The following is a 23,215-nucleotide window of genomic DNA, read 5'->3' as shown; positions in this document are numbered from 1 at the left end:
GAGAGTTGCTCCATTCCAAATATTTGAAGAATAAGGATTTTGCTTTCTGGGTTAGACAAGGAGAAATCGGGAAAAAAGGCGGATCACAAATCTGGAACAGCTTTCGAAAGGTCAAGAATATTCTCTTACAAAACTTAAGGTGGTTTTTTGGAACTGGTAACAGTATTATTATAGGAAAAGATTGTATTGTAGGAGCAGGTGAGGGGGTTCCAGGGACAGTGGATCTGATAATGCACCTGAATAGAAGAGGGTTTTTTGTTTTAAATCAGCTAATCTGGGAATGGAAAGGGAATATTCCAATATGGTGTGACTTTTCCCAACTGAATTTGGCTGATCAGTATAAGCAGGATTGGTTACAGCTGATAAAAACATTAAAGGAGGCAGGCATAAGTTATGATAGTAAGGGAGATCATTTGACATGGGCTGGAAAGAAGAAGATATCAAGAGAAGTTGAGGTGGCAGACTGTTACCTCAAAATTTGCATGAAGGAATTTCCTAATGGTGAATATTGCTGGTTTTTCAGATTTTGGAAAGTAAATATTCCAATCAAAATAGTTACCTTCCTCTGGCTAGCTTGGCAGAACAAAAATCTTACATGGGCAAACCTACAAAAGAAGAACCACCATGGCCCTGGGATATGTTATCTATGCAGGAATAATTCTGAGGACAATGAGCACCTTTTTTTACATTGTCATAGATCTGTTAGCATTTGGAAACATTTCACAAACAAGAGGCAAATTCCATTCACCCAATTTAGTACAATAGAGGAGTGTTTAAAATGGTGGAGCACTCAGAGTAAAAGCAGGAGGATGCTTGCTTTGGTCACTTTTTGGGAAATCTGGAAAGATCGGAACCATCTGATTTTTGGTAACAACAGAGGGAGGGGAAACTCAATCTATGAATCCATAGAACAGTGGGTAGTTTTAGAACAGAATGAGAATACCAAGAAAAGTAAAAAGAAGAAGACAGAGAAGGGGAGAGTCCTAATTACAAACTACCCGGTGGGGTTCTTTGACGGAGCAGCTCAAGGAGGTAGATGTGGGAGTGGATTTTGTTTAAAATTGACAGAAGAGCAGGAATTCTGGAGTCACTGGTATGGGGGAGAAGGAACAAGTATGAAAGTAGAAGCTATTGCTTTATGGGGTCTATTATGGTTTATCAGTTTCTTAGATATCCCTCAACTACAAATTTTTGGGGATTCCAAATGTATAATAGACCATGTAAATGGAAACAACAACATTCAGCAAACCTCACTACTATGGCAGTTGAGTCGTATAAAATGTATATGGAGTTGCTTTCAGAATTCTTCCATTGGGCACATCCACAGGGCACATAACAAAACATCGAATGAATTATCAAAAAAGGGACAACAGGACACAAAAGAAGGCATGCACATTATGATAAAAACAGGAGCAAAGGAGACAGAAGTAGAAATTCTAAAATAGCCAGGATAGATCACTGAAGCGGGATCAAAAATGCAGAACCTCATAGCAGATATGTTTATATTATATCTCTCTCTTTTTTTAAAGTTTTGTATAAATTTTGTAACTAATTTTGTATAGAAATCATATAAGAAAAAAGTCCATTAGGTATGTGATCTTCAGAAATGTGAAGGATCTGATCCACTTTTTAGATTCTATGTAAAATGCAAAAATGGATGAAGTACCATAATGTTGTATCTTTTAGATTACTGCACAAATGAATGTTTGCATATCTATCAAGCTGTGTATATCCCAGGTTTATGAGGACAATCTGTCCATCATAAGAATGTACTGTTTTATTCCATAATAATAAAACAGACAGTTTTTTCCTACTGAAAAAAAAAGAAAAAGAAAAAGAAAAGAAAAAAGAAAAAAAAGAAAGGTCCTTCCTTTATTCATCTTACCAATTTGTTATGTTTATGCACACTACTAGTATCTACTATTATGAATGATGAAGAATTATTCTTACAAATTTATTGTTGATGTTGTTAGGAAGTAAATTTATACGTTCCTGTAAATGAAATCTTATAACTTGTGCATGCTAGTCTATGATCATACAAATTTATTAGTAATTGTGGTCCAAGGCCATGTTTTGTTGAATATCTTATTTTATTATGAAATTTATATTTAAATGAGAGCATGCTTCACAAGTAACTTTTGAAAGCATGCATTTTATATAACATTGGGAAAGAAGTCTTTATGTGTTACAAAAATTTAGATTTTAAAGGATGAATCTTTCTTGAAAATGCGAATATTTTTGTGTTTCATTTTGACTACTCAATTTTTCATAAAATGCTAAGTCTAAAGATGACAGGTTAAATAAATGGTTGTTGGGTACGAGTAAATCTAGTTCTATGAGCTTAGAAAGCTTATATGATAGACTTATGGGGTTTTATGGAGAAGATCTTAGAATTTCTATTTATCACACTAATAGAACACCTCGTGTGATTTATAACATGCATCCCCTAAGATAAAAATCCTTGGTGATATAGTTTGTATCACTGAAGTAAAAAAATCTTAGTAATATGGTATGCATTGTGGAAGTTAAAAATCCCTATCAATGCAACTTGTATCGTAGAAGACAAAAATTCCTAGCAATACGAAGTGTATCACTTAAGAAAATTATTTGGTAGTGATATGGTGTTTATAGCTGGTAAGAAATATTGAAAATATTTTTTAATGGTGCAATATATTGTACCAAAATATTTTTCCAGTGCAATACATCATATGAGAAGGAAATCTTGGGGTGCTTCTCATGGGAAGAATAAGTTTCTTGTGCGATACATCACATGAAAGGTAAATGATCTTAGTGACATGTCATCAAAAAAGATAATAATTTAGTGTGAGAAAAGAAAAGAAAGAGAAAGACTATATGTCACTAAAAAATATAATAGTTTTGAAACACAATAAAAAATTAAAAAAAACCTTTATCACAAGAAAACATTTATACATCGAAAAAAAGATAATTTCTCCTCATAAAAAGGCATGTAACACTGTAAAATTTGGATGTAACCTCATAAAATTTCGGTGAAAAAATCTGTTAGGTGAAAAAATCTTCTTATACAATACAAAGCATATCATAGTTATTTTTTTTTTTAATAAATACAATACAAAACATTTCATTAAAACATAAATTTTATATGCCATAGGCCAGATATGACATGTACACTAAATATTTTTTATACTAAATATTATTTCAATCTCTTTTCTTCCCTGAGAAAGATGCAAGATTTAAGAAAACCCTATTTTAAATTGTTAAATTAAGTTTACATACCGAGTGTAAACTTTGTGTCATCATGATGACAAATACTCTTGAGCATCATCACGACTATCTAAATGGAACGAACGAGGATAAAGCACTAGCTTGTCAATTGCTCCAAAGTCAACTTGCTAAGGGAAGGAAAGAAAATGAAAAGAAAAGACAATAAAATGCACATAACCTCTCCCCCATTGTGTATGTTTTCCTGGCAATGTGGGATATTGTCTCTCCTGTCATTTTCTTCCTTTCTGTGTCCAGACCATCGTCCTGGCCTTCTTTCTTGACTATTGAATGTGCAAGCTGCATTTGCGTAGCTGTCTTTTTGTTTTTTAATGACTTTTGAGTGCAAGACAGGTGGAAAATTGGCCATTGACCATCTCACCAGCACAAATCTCAATAACTGTGTCTTAGTTGCACAGAACAACATGGAGAATTTTGTAATGGTTTTGAATCTGTGGGCTCCCAACTCTGAGAGTCCTGGTGGCCTCCAGGATGACTCAGATTTCATGGGGAATCCCGAAAGAGAAAGAAAAACAGGAACAAGGAAAATGTTGGTTTTTTTTCAGAATCCAAAGCCCTTTGCTTTTTTGTTTGCAGTAGTTTTAGCCTGGGACAGGCAAGGACATGCAAATACAATTAAAGAGGTGTCCCAACTCTCATGGCTTTCAGGATTTAAATGTTTTGTCTGATGTGCCTGTACAAAAGATCAAAAGCATTAAAATATGCTTTCCACAGTTTGTGCTTGCTGGCCTTTTTCATAAATCAAGGAAAGGTACCTCTATCTTCTAGTAATACAATATAATATACACAGAGGGCAGGCAGAAAGCCCCCTTTCATTGCAGTGGGCTCTACTGTGACTTTTTACTTTCTATCTGTCTACTTTCTTTGAGGCCGGTGCTTCCTTGATTTTAAAAATTATTTTTGGAAACAGGTTGATAGTTTTAATGATTTAGTAATTAATATTTATTAAAATGTTAGATACTTCATAAATGAGGTGTAATTTAATTGTTTTTTGTTTTATTTTGAATAAATTATAATATTTTGTTGTGTAAATGTATTTTTAAATGGAGTTGTTTTTAGTGCAATTTTTTAAACTTTCGGATACCTAAATTCAGCAGAAAAATTTGAGGTGAAATCTTGTTTTGTGTTATCTAAATTGGTTTTTTGATTGTACATATGGATTCAGCACCTTGAAAAACCCCTAGGGCACTTGTATTGTGCAGGAGTTACCCATCAAACTTGTGATTTCAATAAATTATTATGGGATTTTAGAGAAATTAGACCACTGGAAAAGCTTCCAAAAAGTCGCCAAAACGTTTTTTTAGTAATTAATATTTATCAAAATGTTAGATACTTCATAAATGAGGTGTAATGTAATTGTTTTTTTGTTTTATTTTGAATAGGTTGTAATATTTTGTTATTTAAAATGTATTTTTGAATTTAATGTGTTTTAAAGTTAAAATATCTGAGATTGTGCAGATTTTATAATTCAAATCTACAATTTTTAGTTAAACCTTAGTGTTAGTTGTTTAAAATCTGTTTTTAAATACCTAAATAAAATTATTATCTTACAAATTTTTTGAAACACTTGAAATTCTACTAATTCTAAAACTCAAATTTACAAGCAGCACAGCCATATAAATTAAATAGCTAATAAATGTGGATAACCATCAAAACATTTATGTGCCATTTAATTTATGAAGCACTGAGAATTTCTACTGTCACCAGGGAGTAGAGGTGGCAAACACAACACATAAATTTTGAAATATAATAACAATTTGGAAACCCTTAATTTCATCCATTAAATTATGTATAGGGCAAAAAAATATTCTTAAATAATTAAATCTAAACCATTTATATAAATTTATTTATTTTTAAATGAAAATTTTAAATTACCTTATTCCAAAATAAATCACACATCAATATAATTAATACAAATTCTTAGCCTAAACATCATACATATATATATAAAAGTGAATAACAGATGATCTTGCAAGAAAAAAAGGAATAAGACTCATAGATAAACAATTTAAAAGGAAAAACGAAAAAAAATATATAAATAAATAAGTGAATAACACATTATCTTGACTAGAAAAAAGGGAATAATATCCATAGATGACAATTTAAAAGGAAAAACAAGATTAACTCTAATAGATGATTACATGATGAGAGTTTTGACCAAGAGTTTCGGATATGGGTACAGTCTTTATTAACTCTTAACTCTAATAGAAATGATGGTCGAGTTTTGACCAAGTTTAGGAGTTTCGGATATGGGTATAGTCTATCTTAACTCTAATAGATGATTACATGATGGTCGAGTTTTGACCAAATTTTAGAGTTTCAGATCCAAGTTAACTCTAATAGAAATGATGGTCGAGTTTTGACCAAGTTTGGGAGTTTCGGATATGGGTATAGTCTATCTTAACTCTAATAGATGATTACATGATGGTCGAGTATTGACCAAATTTTAGAGTTTCAGATCCAAGTTTCGGAGTTTCGGATATGGGTATAGTCTATATTAACTCTAATAGAGGATTACATGATGGTCGAGTTTTGACCAAATTTCTATTACATGATGGTCGAGTTTTGACCAAATTTTAGAATTTCAGTTATGAGTACAGTGACAGAATTCTTTAAAATTTATATAACCTAGGTTGAAAATAATGAAAATAATAAATAAAAATTTAGATAAAAAAATTATTGCAATTAAAAGTTCCTTACAAAACTGTGTAGTCCAGCCTTGTATTGTGGGGTATTCAAATTCCTCTGGAAAATGCTAGTGTAAATTTAATACTCCATTTAATAATTTAATTTAAGCGAGACATTTCACATTAACGGTAGGATTTTAAATATAAATATTGAAATTGTAAATATCACAATACAACTTTCACCACCAACCCACTTCGAAAACGATAACAATATAATACTTCATGAATATTGAATTAATTTGAACTCATCTGCCACCCACTCAAAATAAAAAATATGTAAAGAAAGCTACAAGGTAGAAATAAGTTTAGGTTCAGAACAGATGGGGTAGCTGAGAGGAACAACATCGACTGAATAGATATAGACTGGTCATTCCCACCAGACCAACCAGGAAATGAATTTTTATATATTATATCTCTGACCAGAAACATGTGCATCGAAGGAAGAGAAAAACAGGGAGATTGGTCAAAATTCCAACCTGTGGAATTGGTGGGGGTGTCGGGTTTGCTGATGTGATGCTGCTTGTCTGTGAATGAGAAAGATGAAGGAACAGGGGAGGTGCCTGAGTCATCAGTGAGGCAGAGAGAGAACAGAGATGAATGGCGAGTGCCCAATACCAAGCACAAATCTGATTTAGAGCAAGAAAACCATGGGTGTGGACCCATACTTAAGGTTTCCAAGGGAATTTTCTGAGAACTTTCAGGCAGCTCAGATGCATCTGGGCCAATATGTGAATGGCATAAATTATTAGATAATTGTGGGCCTATTTCTCAAAGGGAGGCGAAATCTAGAGGGACCCGGTAGTTAGATAAGTGTGGGCCTACTACTAAAACCGAGGCCAAATCTAGGAGGGGCCCGGTGCTACGTGTAAACGCATAGAATGACCCGAGATACTTGCATCAGTTTCTACCCCCACTCACTACACTAAACCTAACCACTCTCCACATATGGCGTTGCTGGCTCTCTGTGTACTTTCTTGCTGCCAAAACCCCAATTCCATGCCCATTTTTATTCAAATTCCATATACTCTCCAAATATAGCTACTATTTCTATACAGGGCACAGACAGCAAGGCGCATGCCTGGTGCCTCCATCCCCGCGAAGACTTTCCGTGCCTTTTGGCCAGTTGGGTGCCCTTATCATGGCTAAACTTAGCCCCCCTTGTACGCCTTTTTCCCCTTGGGTTCTGAATTTTATAGGTTTCAAACCCGGCCAATTCTAGTTCCCGGTCGAGTCGTACTTGCTGTTATTTGAGTGCATGGAACAATTTTAGGCAATTCCTGGACCATGGGCAGTGCAGTTGAGGGCCTCCGAAGCTGTTTGTCACGCCCAATTTAGACCTCTGTACTTGAGAAACGATTGGTTACATATCATTGAAGGATCATATACAGCCAATCCCATCTTCCTTCCTTGTACTTATTGGCTGCAGCGGTTTTTTAGGGTTGTTTGCTGGATAACTCTTGCTGATTTTCAGACATACCCACAAGCTATCCCAGATTCTATTCAATCCCGACTTCAGAGAACAAATAAAAGTGCAAAATCAGCGTTCTCTGGGCTGTTTTGGAAGGGTTTCTTGCGAGTGGAAGAACATAAGCTCGGTTCCCGGGGACTTAACGACCCTCAATGGTAAGAAATTTTGGCTGGTTGAGAAATTTAGATTTTGTGATTGCATAGAACCAAGTTTTAGCGGCATATACAGAACACTTTAGGTATCCAATGTACTAATAATCTAAAACCCATATCCCGGCCCTGATAAAACATTTTTGGGGTAGTTTTAGGGCTTAATTTTTGAAATATGGAGTCTGAGGGGCATGGGAATAATGAAGAGCAGCAGCAGGAGGGAACCCATTTGAGTGTGGGATCATTTGCACAGACCATGGTTACTATGGATGGGGTTTCTGGGATTGGTCCGCCTGCAAATTCTCCCTCTTCCTCTTCTGCGCAGCAGACGGATGAGAACAGAAGCTTGACATTGATAACTGGAGTTTCTCAGTCTGTTGAGGTGAAACAGGAAGTGCAGAGGGAGGGGGAGCTGAAAGATCAGCAGCAATCGATTGTGAAAAAGACACCCCCCAAGAGATCTTCCACTAAGGACAGGCATACAAAAGTTGAGGGAAGGGGAAGAAGGATAAGAATGCCGGCCACCTGCGCCGCAAGGATTTTTCAGTTAACGAGAGAGTTGGGTCACAAATCTGACGGAGAGACAATCAGATGGCTCCTGGAACAGGCAGAGCCAGCTATCATTGAAGCAACAGGTACTGGGACCGTGCCTGCTTTGGCTATGTCTATGGGTAACTCTGTTAGAAGCTCTGCTCCCTCGACGATGGCCAGTAGCTCCACCATAAGGCCTCTTGCCATAGGTCTCAGGGCTAAAACTGAGTGGGATGAGAGTGAGGACAAGAAGAATGTATTGGATAGGACAAGGAAAATATCAGCAGGCCCAGATGCTTCAGGAGGATCAAGAATTGTGCAAGAGGGCCAGACAATGGAAGGGGGCAGCGTCAAGAAGAGAGCTAGAGGGCTGGTGGTGAAGAAGGAGCATGATCCGCTGAATGCATCGGCATCTATCAATGCTGTCCCTGCGAAGCCCGCACCTACAGCGAGGCAGACTCCTCTGCAGCCCCCACCTCAAGCACAGGCGGCACCATTGTCTCAGAACACAACCCCTCCACAGGCCTCAGGTCTTATGTCCATGTGGGCAGTGGCTCCAGACAGAGCGGGTTCCATGCCTGGAGCATTCTGGATGCTTCCTGTCACGGCAAGCTCAGCCTCAGCTCCTGGTATTGTTGGTGGAGGTCCCTCTAGTCAGCAGATATGGACTTTTCCTTCTGGTTCTGTAGGTCCCATGTACAGCATGGCTGCTGCTGCTGCAGGGGCGGCGGCTCCTTCTGGCTCCACCAACAACCCCTCTTCTATCACCAATCCTGGAGTTATGCCACTTACATCTGTCTTGCCCAGTGGCATGATTATGCCCAGACTCAATATCCCCGGAGGAATGGGATTGGAATTCCCAGGTGGGCACTTGAGACATATGCCGTTGACCTCCATGCTGTTGCAAGATACGTCACAGGCTGGAACTGGGTTAGGTATTGGGGCTGAAGGACATTTGGGAATGCTTGCTGCACTGAGTGCTTACAATAAGAATACTAAATCAGAACACCAGTTCATGGGTTCCAGTCATCAACAACAGGGTGAAAGCGGTGATGATCCTACAAACTCTCAATAGGAATCCCAACTCTACACTTCCACAACTCCTGGTGGCATTGGCATTGCGCTTGCCGTGGTTGGTGTCATTGCTTAGCTTCAAATTGTAAGGAACTGCTACTCAAGGTGAAATTGGTATATGGTCCTGTGCTCCAGGACTTGTTCTGGGTCTGTCTGCCATTTTTGGATGTACGGAAAAGATCCTGGATCAGGCTTCCTTTCTTTATTTGTATGTATCTGCTCGTCATTTGTGAATTTTGACTTCACATCTGTAAGGACCATGTATTTTGTTCTCATGGTGATCTACGCTTGGGGTAGAGACATGCTGTCATGGTGATCTACGTCAGAAATATATGCATGTGCAAGAAGCTCAAATCAGATGCTGCGTTGAGAGAAAGTGCTGAAAATTTTTAGGTAATTGTTCCATTGTTCCACGAATTGTAATTGAGTTCTATCTACCTCTGATCTAATGATCTGTATGAATGAACCTCAGGTATTTATCTAGAGAACATAAATTGTTGATAGCAGACTCGGTAAGGCACATTCTTTTTTAATATACCATTGTTTGAAGTCCAAGCTCTAATAATGATCAGGTATGCAGTTTTTGTACATGATGAGATATGCTCAATTGTAATGGGAAACACTCACACTCATTAAAGATGCCATGCGTTTTGGCAATAAGTCATAGTCTATTTTCTTTGTTTTCAGTTTAAGTTTATTCATTTTTTGTTTCTTTTCATGATTCTTTGTCCGTCTTATAAATGCTTAATGCTATGCTACTACAGTTCTATATTTTGTTAGGTGCCTTTTATAGCCCCTGTTTCTATGTTACACTTCATGCAATGCTACTACATTTCTATTTTTCGGTGGGTACGCTTTATAGCCTCGGTTTCTAAGTAACATTAAGAAATGTTGGAATTGCCTTGAATCAATCCCAGCTCACTCGTTGTGGTTGGATGAATACATTAGGACATGCTGGATGAATACATTTGGACATTCGTATAGATATAATTTGTTGAAAAAAAGGAATAAAATTTTAGCAATTCCCATAGCTAGAGCACTATACATGTTTAAAGAGAAGAAGAGGAAAAAGAAATGCACTGGACATTGATCCATGAAACAAGGAAACTCCAGCGAATTAATACAGTAATTTGATCCCATGGATCATCCTGTGGAAGTTTGCCTTTTTATTTGTTTTGACTCATGCTCATTCTTGTTATTTAAATTTTATAATTGTCAGTGTTCATTTCCTTTATAGTTTCTTTTCAGAAATTTACTTTTTCAATCTAAACCAACTTTATTGTTTGCATTCCTTCCTTGTATGTTGGTGGCTTTGGACATAAATGATGCGGTGGTCATTCTAATGGCGTACTCATTAAGCACGGTCATACATATTACTTTGTAACAGTGTTTTAAAATTCGGCCGAATCGAATCCGAAACGGCCGAGTTGATCCGAGTCATTGAAGATTTTTGTGACCCGGCAGAAAAAACGGTTCGGGAGGCTGAGTCAGCCATGCATGATTCGGCCGAGTCAGTCATGACTCTGTCAACCCGGCCGTTTCGGCATCTACTCGGCCGAGTCATTAAATCCAGCCAGTCACCCAAAAAAACAACGATTTTTCTAATTTTTTTTAACTTTTTAACATTTGGCTGATTGTTGGGGACTCCAAGGTGTTTTCTAAATTGGTTAAGTGCTATTTGGGGTCCATTCCCCTCTCCTAGTATTGATATGCTATTCAAATTTCATGGTAATGTTAAATTCTTAAAGTAAAAAGATGAAATGGAAGATTCCTTTTACTTAAATTTTTAACATTACCATGAAATGACTCAGGATGTTTGCGAGTGGTTCCGGCCTCATTGGATTTCATATGGAGAAAGTAGAATTTTAGATTTCATTCAAAATCCAGCAGACTTATCAATTTTTCAGGATTTCAGGATTGGAGGATTGCAATGTTTCCATTGAATTTTGTCATGTATTAGGGTATGGAACTTGTATTTAATCAAGAGCACCAATCCCTCTATGTACCTTGATGTTAGTGACATTGGTTGTCGAGCTCCTCCGGGATTCGCTCCCAAACCAGGAGCTTCTGAAAATGTCACTCCCGCTCCCGTTTTCGCTCTCGCTCCCGTTTTCGCTCTCGCTCCCCACTTTTGCTCCCGCTCCCAAGTAACACTAAGCTAGATGATGTTGGCAACTCTAGTAGTAGTCAGTAGTACTGGTCACAAACTTTTATTGTAGAGGCCATTTATAGCCTCCTTGGTTATGTGTTTTTGTTTTGATCTCTATATCATCATCGTGTATGTTTTGGACAGTGCACTGGGTGCCATTTTGATATAATGGATATATTCATGAGCCTACTTTGATCATATGTTGTCTTCTATCTATATTCTAATGCTATGTGTTTGGAAACATGAATGAAAATCTTTAAAATTATGTGTTTTTATAAAAATAAATATTTAATGTATTTTTTACAATGACCGAGTCATTGAAATCGAGCTGGCCGAGTCAATACCGAGTCGGAGTCGAAGTTGACCCTCGGCCGAGTCAGAGTCGGAGGTGGAGTTTTAAAACATTGGTTTGTAATAGGGGAATGTTGCAGCAATCATGATCTAACAGATTCTAGTCTTTTGACATGAATATCAATCTGAGCTGTAGGCAGGCGTAATATTTTACCTGAAATTCTATTGTCAATTCTTTCATAATATATAATGTTGACTACACATGTTTTGAATATTCCTATTGTAAATTGATATTTCATTACTCTGAGAACTTTCATTATTATGACTATATTACAGATAAATCTGTTCTCTATTTTGGGTTAATACAGTCTTAGCGGCTTACCTAAGAGGATTTTGAGACAGCCTGTTTCATTTTCTTTTTGTATATATCCTGAGCAATATTGTGATTAAAAACAACATGGCAGGAAGCTATGTTGCAGGAAATGCCCCCCAACCTGGCGTACATGTATTGCAAATGCCTGGAAATGACGAAATGTGGTTGAAATGCCGCTGAAATGCCTGTATGAAGTTTCTTGATTTGAAAAAGTCATCGAAACATTCTGGCCCAAATCTGCCTGGTTTCCGTGACTGTTTTTGCTTGTATGGGCTTCTCTATGGCCAAAAGAAAAAAAATAATAATCTACCATTAAATATTTTCTCTAATCACACTCCAGAAACTAATTTATCTTTAATTAATCCGTGCTCTAGTTCTGTTGAACAGGCACCTTGTTCTATTTTTGTTGATGAGGATGAGGATTATTATGATATGTAATTGCACTTGTATTTAACTCGTGTTATTTCATTTTCAACACACAAAGCCACGAACAAAGGCTGATTTTGGATATATAGGCTCATGTATAAACGCTGGATTTGGAATCTTGGATGTATAGTCTCATATATAAAGGATAATTTTGAATAATGTATCATGTATGTAGAGAGACTAGAGTTAATATAGATTTTGTTTACTTCCCAGATGTCATTTATGTGCTTCATTCATTTTTTTCTTGCAAGATAATGTTTTATTAACTTATTTGTATGAAACATGTTAATGTCTGGAAGTTTCCTAAATGGGTATGGCTGAAAATGTGACCCCTACAAAATGAAATGGAAACGTCAGGTGAAATGTCATATATATATATATATAGACACACGTTCCCATTTCTTAAATTTCCAGACATTTCCATGTTTCGTGACCCCATTTCTTAAACTTCCAGACATTTCCACGTTTCATGCAACTTAGGCAGAAAGCTTTAGTGGTTCAACAATATAGAACCATGTTGATAACAATTTATTGGTGAGATTGGTGAACACTGGCAAGCTTCAGATCTCGTTGGAAATGTTCCAGAGCTTAAAAGATTATCAGTCTTATGAAAGAGAATTGCAATAACCTTATTTTTTACAGATTAATTTTGGACCCTTCTCTGGAGTAATATGGTTATCTATATAGCTCGCTCTGGTACTGAGAGTTATTGATTGTTATGAACATAAGGGTAACAATTTGCCTTTTTAGTCCCTTTCCTTGTTGGCCAGTACATCATAGATATGTGCATTGTTGGTATCCAACCCTGTGTTGTATGTTTCCTTTCTTCCTATCGGCAATGTGCTACTATGTGAAACTCTACTCAGGCTAACATCGACGAGTTTTACTTCATGCACCTAGTAAGTCACATGGGAAAATGGAACACTTCCTCTTAAACATCCATGTTATTTCTCCTGCAAGGTCAAAACCTGGTTTATGCAAATATTCAGCTCCTTCAAAATTACCCCGAATAGAAGGAGATTGTCCCAGTCACCTTAAATTGCACTCCATACACCCAGTAAGTCACATGGAAAAATTGGAACATGAACCTCTTGCAAGGACAAAATTTGGTTTATGCAAATATTCGGCTGCTCTAAGGTTGCCCTGCATGGAAGGATATTGTCAGTCACCTTAAATTGCAATATGCGAAACATCCCATAGATGGTTTCTATATTGCATATTGTAAAGACTGCCACGTGAATGGGTTTTGAGGGAATTCAAGATGAAAAGCTTGTCAAAATGAACCGACAGTAAATCTTGAGGAGTTCGAAATTTCTGCTGGTTTTTTCTGTTTGCTTTGGAATTGACCCAAGCAATAAGACACTAATATTTTTTTACAGAAGAGATGTGATAATCAGCTACATTAAAAATTTAAAAGTTTAGTATAAATTATTAAATTGTATCTCTTCACCGAGATTGAAGTTGAGCTTATTTTAGATTCCGCTAATGCTGAAGTTGCTAAGCAAATATGAAAGTCCCACGCTTCTTGCCAGTCTTCTATAAAAAATCATGGACCATTTCTCATTTTCAATCTGCCATCCTTTCGGAGGGGTGATGTTAATATTCTATTTAACGTTCCAATTTTATCAGATGTCTCCAAAGATACTCATGTTGTTGCATTCTTAAGAGGGAATTGAGGTGATCAAAATGGGATTCATGCTAAGGTGAGTAATTCAATATTTTGGCATCCAACAGTAATAGGGCAGACGTAATGATCCTTACAAAAGTTGACGAACCTCTCAATTTTTAATCGACTCCAAGTCTCTATTGTTTTATCATGTGATTAATATGTCTGAATAAGGGCCTCATTCTCATGGTCTTGTAACCCGAGATTGTTTCATCTTGCTAAATTCCAGTAAATCCAGACATATTTACTTCATGTTTCAACCAGATTGCGATTCACTTGAAGAGAGTGTGGATTGTTTTACTTTTTCAATTTTGTCAAAATCTAACAGATTTTAGCTTAACAGAGATGACTGATAGATTTGTGTGTGAAATGAAAATAATTCAATCTTGAATTTATTAGGCTGTGCAAGATAGCCCTTAAAAGAATACAGCCAAACAATTTTGTTGCTTAGGGAGAGTTGTGTAGAACTAAAACTCAAGGCATATATAGAGCTGTGACTTCATACGCTGAGAGACCACTTGTTGAAAGTTTTATAAAGTCTATAGAAACGTATGTTGAGAAGTTAGTCACACGTTTCTCTTGTAGAGTATTGTGAATACCTTTTCATGGCCTATTATCAATGGAATATAGATTGCAGTATTAGTAATGAAGCACAGATAATTTTCTTGGTTACAATTGTTTTTACAGCGAAGAATTTATTACATTGGAAGAGAGTTACAAAATGACAGGCTTTAACTGCCTATGAGGCGTCAACAGTGTATAGCTGAAGAAACAAGTGATGCAGGTCACTAAATTTATCCTCTAAAGATGTTCGTTATGGAAGTGTCAAGTATTCTAGCAACTTATACTACTCTTAATGGTTCATATCAGCAATTTAGAATTCTTGCAGATGAAATGAGCTGATGAAGGTGACGGTACAAAACAACATTAGATTGGCCCAAGGAGCTTCTTTGATTCAAGTGTTGAATTTTCTGACCACACTATCTTCCAAATGAGATTCTTGTATAGCCTGCAAGAGTGATCCAAGAAACAACTATTGCCAATACACTTGTCAAGTCACATTTTTCTCTCCAAGAGCCTAAATGGCCCTCGTCAATATTATATTTAATTTAACTGCGTGTCAACTATAGCTCCTTGATGTTCATTTTGCAACCACCAAGAGTATGCCCCCTAGACATTGTAGTTCTCTTGAAAAACTGAAAATCAAGTTATGCAGCACATCTCATGGGTCATGGACTCGAGTAATTTCTAGAATTTAGATAGGAGGGTGAATGAAGAAACATGGGAAAATACATTTTATGGACTTGAGTAATTTCTAGAATTTAGGTAGGAGGGTGAATGAAGAAACATGGGAAAATACATTTTTTTTTTCTACGAGGAATTGGTAATCGGGTCAGTCTTGTACTCGCGTGACACAAGGTCAATTCCGGCTACTACCACTATAACCTTTGGTGTCTATGACTTGTCCTCCTCTCTATAGAACGAGTTACGTTCAGGGGAATTGAAGTTTCGTTCTCTTGTTCACTAGACTTGATTTTCATGACGATTACCAACTGAGCTACACCCTGGGAACAAGCATGGGAAAATGCATTAACAAGATGGTAGATTACCCGTTAATCATGAACTACCAAACTAGAATAGCATTAGGACATCCAACCCAATGAGAATATGCGAGTCCATCTATCTGCAATTTTATTATTGCGTTTAGCATTGATCTCTATATTGTTGAACAATAAAAACATGGCATATTGGCTCTATATCGTTGAACAATAAAAACATGGCATATTGGCTCTAGTGTATGCATAGCGAATGACTGTATTTTATTTTTCTTTCATCATATCAATGCGAGAGAACATAATAGTAAAGGAAATAGCTATTAAGTTCTGACCTAATCTGGCTAGCAAAAACACCCAATCAAATTGACATGAACACACATATTTCAATTAAAAAAATCAATAAAGAACATGCACTGTGGAAAGAATAGATACAGCATCTCTCACTTTTGCCTTCCGCAATGAGAAATTTGGGTCCACAGGTAGGTCCCCAAGAATGCATGCCCCTTTCCAAACATCTAATTCTCTACAATATCTTCATACATGTGGGTGCGTGGAACTGCATTGATCAACACGTTATAGCTTTTTGATACAGGTAATTGTTGGAGCGTGATGGATTTTTGATGCTCTAATACTACACTTGGTTTTGTAGCATTGATGCCACAAGTTGTAGGGGTATTTAGTCCTCTGTTGCTGAGTGGATCATGGCTTGCGTATCAAATGTACAATACTTGGTAATTATAAATGGATACCCGATTGCTTCCTTTAAGGCTGGGAGGGGACTCTGACAGGGTTGTTCACTTTCTCCCCTCCTCTTTATTTTGGCATTGGATGGTTTGAGTCTCCATATAACAAACACTGCTATTGGTGGACATTTCCAACCACTCCACATCGGCCGGAACATTCGGATCTTCCACAACGTCTTTGTCGATGATGTGTTCATCATGGGGATGCTCCACAAGTTTGCTTGGCTACACCTCTTCCACATTTTCATTAAATTTGGAAATGCTACTGGCCTTATAATGAATCAAAGTAAATCAGCTATTGTGCATGCTCATGGTGATAGGGAGATTACTGATCATATTGCTAATCTATTTGGGATTGCTTTTGAGAACATGTCTGGTGGGTTGAAATATCTTGGGTTCCACATTAAGCCTTGTAAATACAGAGTTTTGGACTGGCAGTGGCTTGTTGACCGATTTTATCGGAAAATATCGGGTTGGGAATTCAGATGTCTTTCTATGGGCAGGCGCTTCACTCTTACTCAGGCTGTGATTACCCAGATGGGTGTGTACTGGGCACACTTATTCCATTTGCCTATCTCCATCATCAAGAAATTAAACGAGATTATAGCCCACTTCATCTGGTCTGGTATGCGACAGAAGCAAAAATTTCATCTTACAAAACTTGAACATATCTCCATGTCGAAGCGGATGGGAGGTTGGGGTATCCTGCACTTAAAAAGATTTGGACATGCCCTCCTACTCAAATCATTATGGCGCGGGATCTTTGGAGCTGGCATCTGGAGTCAAATTATAAACCATAAATACCTGAAGGACATGGATTTTAAGGTCTGGTTGCGCAAGGGTTGCATTGGCTGTAATTCTGGTTCGACGGTATGGCACAGTTTTATGAAGATAAATCACCTATTTATATCTATGCTTACATGGAAACTGGGCACGGGTCATCATATTGCTATTGGACGGGACAATATCTGGGGACTTGAAGATATCGATGCTCTCTTGGACCTTCTCATACACGATCTAAATGAATTGGGCATATTCTTCTGGCAACAAGTCATTATGACTTGGCATAACAATTGCCCCATTTGGAAGCGATCCACGGAGCTGGGACGACATGGACAGTGCATTGAGGAATGGGAATCAATTCGCTTGCAACTCCAGTTGACTGGGATCTGCAGAGTCTTGGCTAGAGACTCGATCACATGGCAAGGCAAGATGAAGGCAGACACCATTATGGTGGCAGATACATATCAAAGACTTTGCTGTTTAGAAGCCAATCAAACTAAGGTAGGTTGGTTTTCAAAATTCTTGAGTTCCCACATACCTACTAAAAAATCTCTTTTTCTCTGGTTAGTTTGGAGGAACAAAAACTTGACTTGGGAAAACCTACAAAAAAGAAGTTGGTCCGGACCTGGGTTTTGCGCCCTATGTAGAAATGCGGAAGAGGATAATTGGCATCTGTTCATCAATTTCCCTGAGGTTTCAAAAATCCGGAATAACCTGGATGTCTCATATGGTCTCCAGCTCCCACTGTTCACTGACATTCCCCACTGTCTTGAATGGTGGAGTAAACAACATAGATCAAGGCGCTTTATACCCCCTATTTTCCTTTGGAAGATCTGCAGGTGGAGGAACAACATTATTTTCAATGAATTCCGGGAAAGTTGGGCATCAGTGATGGAAAGAATTAGAAGCATAACCTCGACTGAATTACATGCTGGCACATCCACTAAGATGTCCACAAAATCCAAATCTGGTTCGGAGATCTCCTACCCTGCTGGGTTTTTTGATGGCGCATCACAACGCAACAATTGTGGATGCGGATTCATAATCCTATATTCTTCGGTGTTGACATATCATGTACACTGGGGCGCAGGAAATGGCACCAACATAAAGGCCGAGGCCATGGCGTTATGGGGACTCCTCTGGTTCGTACATTTTCTGGATATTCCATCTGTTCACATCTATGGTGACTCAAAGGTCATCATAGACTATGTCAGAGGCAAGGCTATCATCTGCAAATCCTCCTTACAAGGCTGGTTACAACAGATCACTACACTCTGGAGTTCACTCCAACACTCCTCCATTCAGCATATCAGCAGGGACTTCAATACAGAGGCTGACAGTCTCTCCAAAAAAGGCATCATGGAAAAACTGGATGGTCTTCACATAGAGATAAAGATGGACGAGACTTGGTTGGAGGCCAGGATTCTGCCATTACCAGGATAACTTCTAAACCGAACAAACTCCTTTTTTTGATAACAGATAGATCTTCTCTGTTTTTCACTTTGTTTTATAAGTAGTGAAAACAATTCTGATGTGCTATATATCGTCTATCATCTGCTAGACATGCTATACTGAAATATTAAGATATATCTTGCAATCCACAATTAGTATAGAATAGATTTTGATTCCCGGACTGGCTATAGGGACAATTTTTGATGCATCATCACATATTTGCTTTGATAAATATCTCTAAACTGCCACTGTTTAAGATACAGAGCCATGAAGAATATGTAACTTATACAATGATGAATATATCGTTTTTTTTCATCTGAAAAAAGTCATAGCTGTATTGGCAATTTGAATTTAACTGGAACCAATAGAAGTTGGTGTGTGTTACTACAAGGCTAGGCCAGTTGCTCCAATTTTAATTGAACTGCAAAATTGAACTAATAACTAAAGTTGGATATTTTTTAATCAAACTTAATTTTCAGTGATTCATAACATTGACAATTGTCATATGCATAGTTTTAAAAACCGGAACCGGTGACTAGACCGTTCCACCTAATAAATCATGTTTCAAACCGGAACAGGTCAAACCGGGATTGGTCAGATCTCAATGAGCCGATTTAAAAAAAACACATTAAATAATTATTTTTTAATTAAAAAACTATTTTTAAGATTTAAACCCATGATTCCAAGCCAATAGAGACAAAGTATGTAAAGTTTGCTCATCTACATACCATGTAAAGGTGAATATATCAAAATGGCACGGAGTGCAATACATATCATCGACAAAATGTATAAGCAATGAGGCTCTAAATGGCCTATCATGTCCAAAAATAATGCGACAAGCCATGAGGCCATTGGCCTACTACAAGACTACAAGTCTACACATGATCAATCATCAAATTCATCACCACTACTAGACACATGATCATCATCAGGAGCTACATAGACATCTTCTGGTTCAAAGTCTGAGGATGCCTCAGATTGATCTGCAACATCATTAGTAACACTGCCACCAATAACAATAGAAGTGGACCTAATGGAAACATGTTAAAATTGGCAACTAGGGCCAAATTTCATGTGGGTCACCTTATTCATGGATGATAATATTTTTATTAGATTCCTTTCGTCGATAGGTGTAGGATTGATCTAAATATCATCTGATTTTGATAGGTATTTTTGGAGATATGAATTTATTTTGATTATGGACTAATTGACAAAGTCAGCGAGCGACTTATGTAGGCTCAGAAGCCCAACAGACGCATCTATTCATCATCAACGTTTTGCATATAAATACAGGATGTCTCCTCCTCATTTGGACACACACTTCTCATCACATCTCTCTCTCTCCTGCCGCAGAAAAGAGTCTCTTCTCTCTCCTGCGTAGAAAGGACTCTATCTCTCACACGTGTGGAAAGGAGGACATAGATTTTAGGGCTGAAGCTGCAGATCGAAACTTTGACCAGCGTTGACCAGCATTCTCTCTCTCTGAACTGCGCAGTAGGTGAAGCTGACTCTCTTTGGAAGGCCGCATTTTTTGGTGAAGGAATCAAGGTGATTCGACCACCGGTTTGGTAGATATTGACTGCCCTAGTTTAGGGTTGATGTTGCTGATGTAAATCAGACTTTTGTACTATTTTCTCTTTGCTGAATTATTGAAGATAAAAGAAGATCTGATCAAAGGGTTTCCTCATATTGGGGTTTGTCTCTGGGTAGGCGCCACATCTTGTGTCTCTTGTCTTGGCTTGTTTTCTGTTGATTGTTTAAATGTTCTATCTGCATTTTACTTAATGTACATGTGATTGCTAATCTGTGAATAATAAAAAGAAAGATAAGTAAACTGCTCTAAGCATAGAACATACCATAATTTAACATGGTATCCGAGCTGAGGTGAAGACAAAGCCCAAGCAAGAGCAAGAGCAATCACCGAAGACAAGGCTATCTAAAAAGAACTATGGGGTCCTCAACACACTTCCTTGCTGAAGACAAACTCCGTGAGAAGTCTGACTGCCACGGATGGAAGATGTCTCTCGATCTAACATTAGAAGAACAAGAAGCGCTGGACCATGTGAGAGGCAGAGCTGTCGAGCCTCCATCAAATGCATCCGCTACTGCCAGGAACAAATGGACCAAGGGAGAAGTCAAAGCAAAGAAGATCATCCGGGATTCTATCGACAAGCGCTTGGTGGCCTATGTTTCTGAGCTGAACACCTCCAAGGAAATCTACGATAGACTGATGAGTTTATTTAAAAGAGTTTAGGCTTCTGTGATCCATATTAGGTTAGATAAAGATTTCGGCGTAAATCACATGAAAAGTCATTTGTCGACGCGTTTCGAACCAACCAGTGTTCATCGTCAGGACAAGATGAAGAAAACAGATCTAGCTAAGCATGCTATATAGACCGAGCAGAGCCTCCAACGGCTAGTTTGACCTAACCGCTAATATTGACCAGAGGACCAGGATCAAAGTCAAGATAACCAATAAAGTCAAGAGGACCAGGATCAGAGTTTATTTAAAGTTAATTATGCAAATCAAGTTCTGTTTCTTAGAAATAAGCTGAAGGAAATTAAGAAGAGCAAAGATGAAAATATGCAAGCATATTTCTTAAGGATCACCGAGATCAAGAACGCTCCCTTATCTATTGGGGAAGTAATTCCTGACAGGGAAATGGCACTCACAACTCTTGGAAGGCTACCATTTGAATGGTATATATTCAGGACTACTCTCCTCAACAATAATGTAATTCTTGGATTTGAGGAATTAATGGATAGATGCATTCAAGAAGAAGCAAGAATGAAAGAATAGGAAATGCCCACACTTAAAGGTTATCCCGCTGCGTTTTCTTCTCATGCTAAAAGAAGAAACAATTCCAAGGCTAAATCCAAAAGAAAGATTGGACCAAAGAGTGGAAAAGGACGATGTTACCCTTGCAATAAACCAAGTCATTATGCAAGGGAGTGCCCTGATAAAAGGAACTCACATCGGGATGATGATCAAAATCCCTCTCAAGGCAATCAAAGAAATGGCAGGTCAAATGGCCGAGGTAAAAGGCGTGTTGGAATTCAAGGAAGAGGACAACCATTCAAGAAGGCAAGAAATTCCAGGTATGAATCAACACTGTTGACAATAAACAGGGTGAATATTATCTACTAGCTGCTCTATCTACCTCTTCTCCTCTGGACTCGCTGGGAAATTGGCTTATTGATAGTGGTGCCACAAGGCACTTCACTGGTTACAAAGAAGTTCTCCATAATCTGCGAGAGAAAGAAACCAACCTGGAAATTGTCATTGGAGATAATATGAAATATCCTGTGAAAGGTGTAGGCAATGTCTCTCTTAAATTGAATCGAGGTAATACAATCCACCTATAGGATGTGTTATATGTACCTGATCTCAAAAAGAACCTGGTGTCCATTTCGGCAATGGAAGACAAAGGCTACAAGGTAGCTTTCAGCGATGGCAAGGTATGTGTATGGAAAAACAATATTAAAGATGCCTTCACTTTTGGGTTTCGAGTTGATTCATTATATCAGGTCAGAGGAAGTCTGCTAGGTGTCATGTCTTGTGACACATCTCTTCAGTCCGAACTATGGCATCGAAGGTTTGTTCACATTCATTATAAAGCTCTACCTGATGTAAGAAAAATGGTGACCGGGATGCCCGAGTTCAGATTAGAGCAAGAAGGTGTATGTCCTGGATTTGCCGAAGGAAAGCTAAAATGGGGACCATTCCCCTCAAGCCTAAGCAAGACCTCCGATATATTGTAGTGAGTTCACTCAGACATATCTGGTATGATGCCTATGAACTCCTTGGGAGGATATTCATATTACCTCACTTTTACAGATGACTATTCTCGCAAGACTTGGATATACTTCTTGAAAAAGAAAGATGAAGTGTTCTCTTGGTTTCGACACTTCAAAGCCTTGTTCAAGAATCAAACCGAAAGGAAGATCAAGATCTTAAGGACTGATAATGGGACTGAATATGAATCTAATGAGTTTCATGAATTTTGTAAAGAGGCTAGCATTAAGAGGGAGACTACTACACCATACACTCTTGAACAGAATGGTGTGGCGGAAAGGAAGAATCGAACAATTATGGAAGCTGTCCGTGCTATGCTCCATGATCAAAGACTTCCGAAGTTTCTATGAGCTGAAGCTGCAAACACCGCCGTATATGTACAAAACCAATGCCCCCATCAAGCATTGGGTTCCAAGACTTCCGAAGAAATGTTCACGGGTAAGAAACTTGACGTATCTCATTTTATAATTTTTGGAAGCCCTGTATATTTTCATGTGCCGAAAGAGAAAAGAAACAAGTTGGGTGCATCTGGAAAGAAAGGAATCTTCGTGGGCTATAGTGAAAATACTAAGGGCTATAGAATCTATGTAGCTGGTCAAAGGGAAGTCGTGATTAGTCATGATGTCACCTTTGACAAAGATATGGCTCTCAGTGAGGTGAACAATCTTCCCACTGTAAGGAGCTCTCAAGAAGCTGACACCAAGGAACCAAAAGAAAAAGATGATGAAATAATCCCCGATGTGGAAGAACCCATGGATCCTGTTGATACTCCTCCACCTGAGCCTTCCTCTTCAAGGAAGAGGCCTTCAT

The 23,215-nt window shown here is 37.9% G+C and overlaps 1 protein-coding gene and 1 non-coding gene across 2 annotated transcripts; one reads left to right on the top strand and one right to left on the bottom strand.

The window, feature by feature from the left end:
- The first annotated feature begins 6,868 nt into the window (after window positions 1-6,868).
- Window positions 6,869-9,856, top strand: LOC149219724 (uncharacterized). The gene has a single exon (XM_089384467.1). The coding sequence runs from the start codon at window positions 7,741-7,743 to the stop codon at window positions 9,169-9,171; it is 1,431 nt and encodes a 476-aa protein (XP_089240593.1). The 5' UTR covers window positions 6,869-7,740; the 3' UTR covers window positions 9,172-9,856.
- Window positions 9,857-13,951: 4,095 nt separating this feature from the next.
- LOC149219723 (U6 spliceosomal RNA) lies at window positions 13,952-14,054 on the bottom strand. Its single transcript, XR_016249806.1, has one exon. It is a non-coding gene; the product is annotated as a U6 spliceosomal RNA (small nuclear RNA).
- Window positions 14,055-23,215: the final 9,161 nt, after the last annotated feature.

The sequence above is a fragment of the Pinus tabuliformis genome, chromosome Q (genome assembly GCF_031772625.1).
Source record: "Pinus tabuliformis cultivar Carrire ecotype Pingquan chromosome Q, CPIR1, whole genome shotgun sequence".
Lineage (NCBI taxonomy): Eukaryota > Viridiplantae > Streptophyta > Pinopsida > Pinales > Pinaceae > Pinus > Pinus tabuliformis.
The sequence above is the reverse complement of the archived record's forward strand: the minus strand, read 5'-3'. Positions and strand labels throughout refer to the sequence as shown.

What these genes read in the sequence shown, in the direction of transcription:
- LOC149219724 (XM_089384467.1), top strand. Translation starts at nt 7,741, where the DNA reads ATGGAGTCTGAGGGGCATGGGAATAATGAAGAGCAGCAGCAGGAGGGA.